Source organism: Lathyrus oleraceus, chromosome 7 (assembly GCF_024323335.1).
Source record: "Lathyrus oleraceus cultivar Zhongwan6 chromosome 7, CAAS_Psat_ZW6_1.0, whole genome shotgun sequence".
NCBI lineage: Eukaryota > Viridiplantae > Streptophyta > Magnoliopsida > Fabales > Fabaceae > Lathyrus > Lathyrus oleraceus.
In genome coordinates this window covers 358,654,541-358,658,872 of record NC_066585.1, presented here as the reverse complement: position 1 = coordinate 358,658,872, position 4,332 = coordinate 358,654,541, and the positions used below count along the sequence as shown (strand labels likewise).

At 39.8% G+C, this 4,332-nt stretch overlaps 1 protein-coding gene across 1 annotated transcript; it reads left to right on the top strand.

Annotated features, from left to right (window-relative positions):
• Positions 1-629: 629 nt before the first annotated feature.
• Positions 630-1,637, top strand: LOC127103834 (uncharacterized). The gene is made up of 3 exons (XM_051041074.1): positions 630-821; positions 885-1,492; positions 1,526-1,637. Exons 1-3 carry the CDS (start codon positions 630-632, stop codon positions 1,635-1,637), a joined length of 912 nt encoding a protein of 303 aa, XP_050897031.1.
• The last annotated feature ends 2,695 nt before the right edge of the window (positions 1,638-4,332 follow it).

Genomic DNA, 4,332 nt, shown 5'->3' with positions numbered 1-4,332 from the left:
TTGTTACCTCTGTGTTAAAGGAAGTGGATTCAAATGTTTTGCCATATGTTCAAACATCTTTGGCAAAAGAGACTAGCCCTAATGGTGATCCTAGTGAAAAGGCTGATGAATGTGTCGCTAAGCAAGCTGCACATGAAAGAAGGAGTAAGAACAAATGATTATGTCCCTGAGCAAGATGCTCATGAAAGAAGGAGTAAGAAGAAGGCTGATTATGTTGTCAATGTTGATGACCTAACAACTGATGATGAGACACTTACCAACATATTAGCTCCTGGAATAGCCAAGAGACTTCAGAGAAGAAAAGGAAAGGTTTTGATGTTTGAAGATTCTCCTTCTAAGGAGATAAAAGGAAAACCAGGTGTATGAAAATCACTCCCTCTAGAAGTTCCAAAGGAAACTCTCTTGTTGGACCTGCTAGATCATGGAGTAAAATTGTTACTCCTACGATGAAAAGGAAAGTTGTTTCTTCAAGTGATTCTAAGTTTGAGGTCGAAGATGATGTATAGGACATCACTCCTGTGAGAAGATCTGCTCCAAAGAAGCCTTATGTTGTTGTGCCCAAGGCTCCACTGGACAATGTATCTTTACACTATGTGAAGAACGCTGAAAGATATAAGTATCTTATTCAAATGAGGATAGCTTTAAAGAGGGAATTGGGTAAGGATGCCCTAATATGTGAGGAGTTTGTGGAGCTTATAGAGGTTGCTGGTTTGATGAAGACTGTCACAAAATTTGGTCCTTGCTATGAAAGTCTAGTCAAGGAGTTTGTGGTGGCCATTCTTGATGGGTGTGATGATGTGAAGAGTGAGAACTATATGAAGGTGTATGTTAGAGGAAATGTCATGAAATTTTCTCCTACTATGATCAACAAGTTTCTAGGATAGACTGAAGAACCTCAGGCTGAGCTAGAGGTTATAGATGACCAAGTGTGCAAGGAGATAACTGCCAAACAGGTGAAACACTGGCCAAATAGAGGAAAGTTGTTAGCTGGGAAGCTGAGTGTCAAGTATGCAATCCTTCATAGGATTGGGACTATCAACTGGGTGCCTACAAATAACACTTCAACCATCTCTACTGGGCTTGGGAAGTTTATATATGCTATTGGAAAAAGAAGAGCTTTTGATTTTGGGAAGTACATTTTTGAACAAGTTCTGAAGCAGGCCTTCTCAACTGTTGTGAAGATTCCTATCTACTTCCCCTTACTCATCTGTGGGATAATCCTAAACCAACATCCTGGAATCTTATTTCCTATAGATAGTGTGAAGAAAAGGGAATCTCATTTATCCCTCCATTACAAACTGTTTGCTGGAACACATGTTCCAGACATTGTCATGACATCTTCTCAGGTACCTGGCCCTGCCACTTCCAAGAAGAGCATTATTGCACAGCTGAAGAAGACATGTAAAGAGTTGGATGATTCAATCTGGTCTAGCATTGCTACAAATATAAAGCTTGAAAAATTGATTAAGGCTTTGATGGATGAAGAGGAAAAGTAAGTTGAACATGGTGATGATGAAAATGTTAGAGCTGATGTAGAGGACAATGCTGGTGGCAATGATGCTGAGAATGATGAAGATAAAGAAGCTGAAGGAGAGGAGTATGCTACTGTAGACTCAGATAGTAAAAAAGATATCTGATTGTAGTGTTGTTGTTTTTTGGTTTGTTTGTCTTGTGGTCTCTGACAAGGATTTCAAGCACCCTTGTGTGCACTTTTGTTTGTGCTACTTATCTTAATGTGCTAATGTGGTTTCTATGTTTTGGTTAGCTGCTTACCTTTGTCATATTATGGCTAAAAAGGGGGAGTGTTGTTTATGTTCTCTAACCACTAACCACTAACTACTGGATGATTTTAAGGGGGAGTTCATGTTCTGGAACATTTGGATTATTGTGAAGAGATGTCAGACAAGATGTCCTGACATCAATTTGTCTAAGTATTTATTTTCTATGTGAGGCTTATTTTTCTCCTGCTGCATATGCCTTTGATGTTTGAAGTTGGACAAGTCATATTGTATTGGATGTTCTCTTGAGGAGGAGTCCTGATTCTATGTGACAGGGGGAGTATAAAACCTGACTTTTATGCAACTGCATGTTTACCTCTAATGTGTGTGTTTGATTTGTTTGTTTTTCAAACCTAGGTAGTTCTGTTGTAACCTGGATTGTGGTGCTTGTGTGCAAGGGGTATTTGGTTGTTTTAGCCAAAATTTTCCAAAGAGGGAGATTGTTAATTCTATGTATTTTTGATTGGAAGTAATTTTGGTAAAACTAACTTAGCAGCAACATGTTGAACAAGATGTCCTAACATGTCGATCCGATATCTTGTCTGATACATGTCTACTCTTGGTAACAATTGGTTGATTAACAAATTACCGAATATTCTGGGAATATTAAGTAATTCTATGTGGCATCAAAGATTGAGGAATCATATATTTTATTTGAATTTAAGGTTATTATGTTTTTCTAAATGTTGACACGTTTTAGGAAACTCTTGATTGTAACCTATTTTATGCAGATTATTCTGCAGACTTTTAGCAGCGGCCTTGTTGCGTTTTTGAAGTTTAAATCCAGTCCAGACCTTGGTTATAAATAGAATTCCACAAACCTAATTGGTGTATATATCAAATATTTGTTTTACCAAGTTGTTAGGGTTTATGTGTTCATGTTAATTGTGAGCCTCTCTAATATCATCTTGATATAAGAGTAGGACTATCTCTATTGAGTTATAAGTTCTGTCAATCACTCTTAAGCTTTTAAGCATTGAGTGATTGTGTGTCTTTTAAGTGTAACTTCTGAATCCTTCAATATTGTATTGTTTCATCATTGTTGGGATTGAAAGGGAAGTGAGAGGGGTCTCATACCTAGGTGTGTCTTAGGTAGAAGTTAAGCATGGGTAGTGATTAGGGAGTATATTGTAAACTGGAGATATTTTGCTGAAGGTCTACAAACTGATATTATTTAGTGGATTTCCTCCCTGGCTTGGTAGCCCCTAGATATAGGTGTTGTTGTACACCAAACTGGGTTAACAACTCTGTGTGTTCTATTATTTTCTGTACTCTTAATTGTATGTTATATTGTCATTGTGTTTTGATCAGATATCAGTATCTCAATATCTCTTAGGACATCTGATATCTGCATACTAGAATTTCAGGTGTCTTGTGTGAGGCAACTATAGAAACCGAATGGTCGGTTGATGCTTTTGCATTTTGGGAACATATAACAGGTGTTGCTACTAATTCCTTTGAAGGGAATGTGGCCTCTGAAATTCACAACCCAACCATACATGTCTACCGCTAAATGTTGGCCGACACCATCTCTTGCCGAGAAAACACAAACAAATGAAATACCAAAGAATTTCTTTACCTGCAGGCAACTCTGACACAGTGGCAACTGAATTCGGTCCCTTTCATGGTAGCCCACATGTGTGCTGTTGTGAAAAAGAAGGGAACCGTCTCTTTTGGAGGATTGATTACCTCCATCGCCCGTGCTTTAGGGCTTGATACTGAGCTAGCTACGCTACAACCCTTACCGCCTTGTACTCTGGACCTTAATCTTATGAGGCATATGGGGCTTTGTAAGGTAAGGAAAGAAGGAGGGTACCACCTCATGGCCCATAACCGTGAAATTAGAAGTATTTTTTTACCATGGACCTCCTGTACAAATGTGCCTCAAAGGGCCAATTGGATGTATGATTTACAGGCCCCACCTTATACTGGCCCGATGCTGATGTACATTCCTCAAAATGTCAATGCCGAGGATGATAAGACCGATGATGAGTATAAGTGGAGACACATGTCTCCCATTCATGATTCCCCTCCTCCACCTACACACACTACACTTGGTTACTCTAAACCTTTTGAAGGTACCTCTTCTGGTTTTGCTTACACTAAGGATATGTACCAGGATCAAATGGCACAAGAAGCAGAGTGTGATGGCTTATTTTATGCCATGTATGAACAAAAACAGGATATGATGGAGTTAATGCGGGAATCACAATGCCAAACAGATCACTCCCTAAGATCGGCGGCGGAAGCCCAAGCCACCATAGCGGCCCACAGACGCGTTTGGAAGCTTCGCAGGCACGCAACCTAGATCTTGTGCATGTTAACCAGGCTTCCATAATAGGGAACCTCCAGAGTCTATAGGCGTCCAATGCCTCGCTCTCAGTACGAGTCCAACAACTCCAGATCTCCTAGAGTTCACGCCACCGAAGCCAAAGTCGTCATCCCCGACATCTAGACCAGCTAGGAGAGGGAAGTGGGGGTCATCAGTAGCATCTCCTCCAGGTTTTGCAGTTCCTTTCTTTTACCTTTGATCAAAACATTGAGAAAATGTTCA

Bases quoted from the DNA above. Each gene is read 5' to 3' on its own strand.
- LOC127103834 (XM_051041074.1), top strand. From the start codon at position 630: ATGAGGATAGCTTTAAAGAGGGAATTGGGTAAGGATGCCCTAATATGT. The intron at 822-884 runs GTGTATGTTAGA...TTTCTAGGATAG, and splicing joins AGAGTGAGAACTATATGAAG to ACTGAAGAACCTCAGGCTGA. The intron at 1,493-1,525 runs GTAAGTTGAACA...TGAAAATGTTAG, and splicing joins TTGATGGATGAAGAGGAAAA to AGCTGATGTAGAGGACAATG.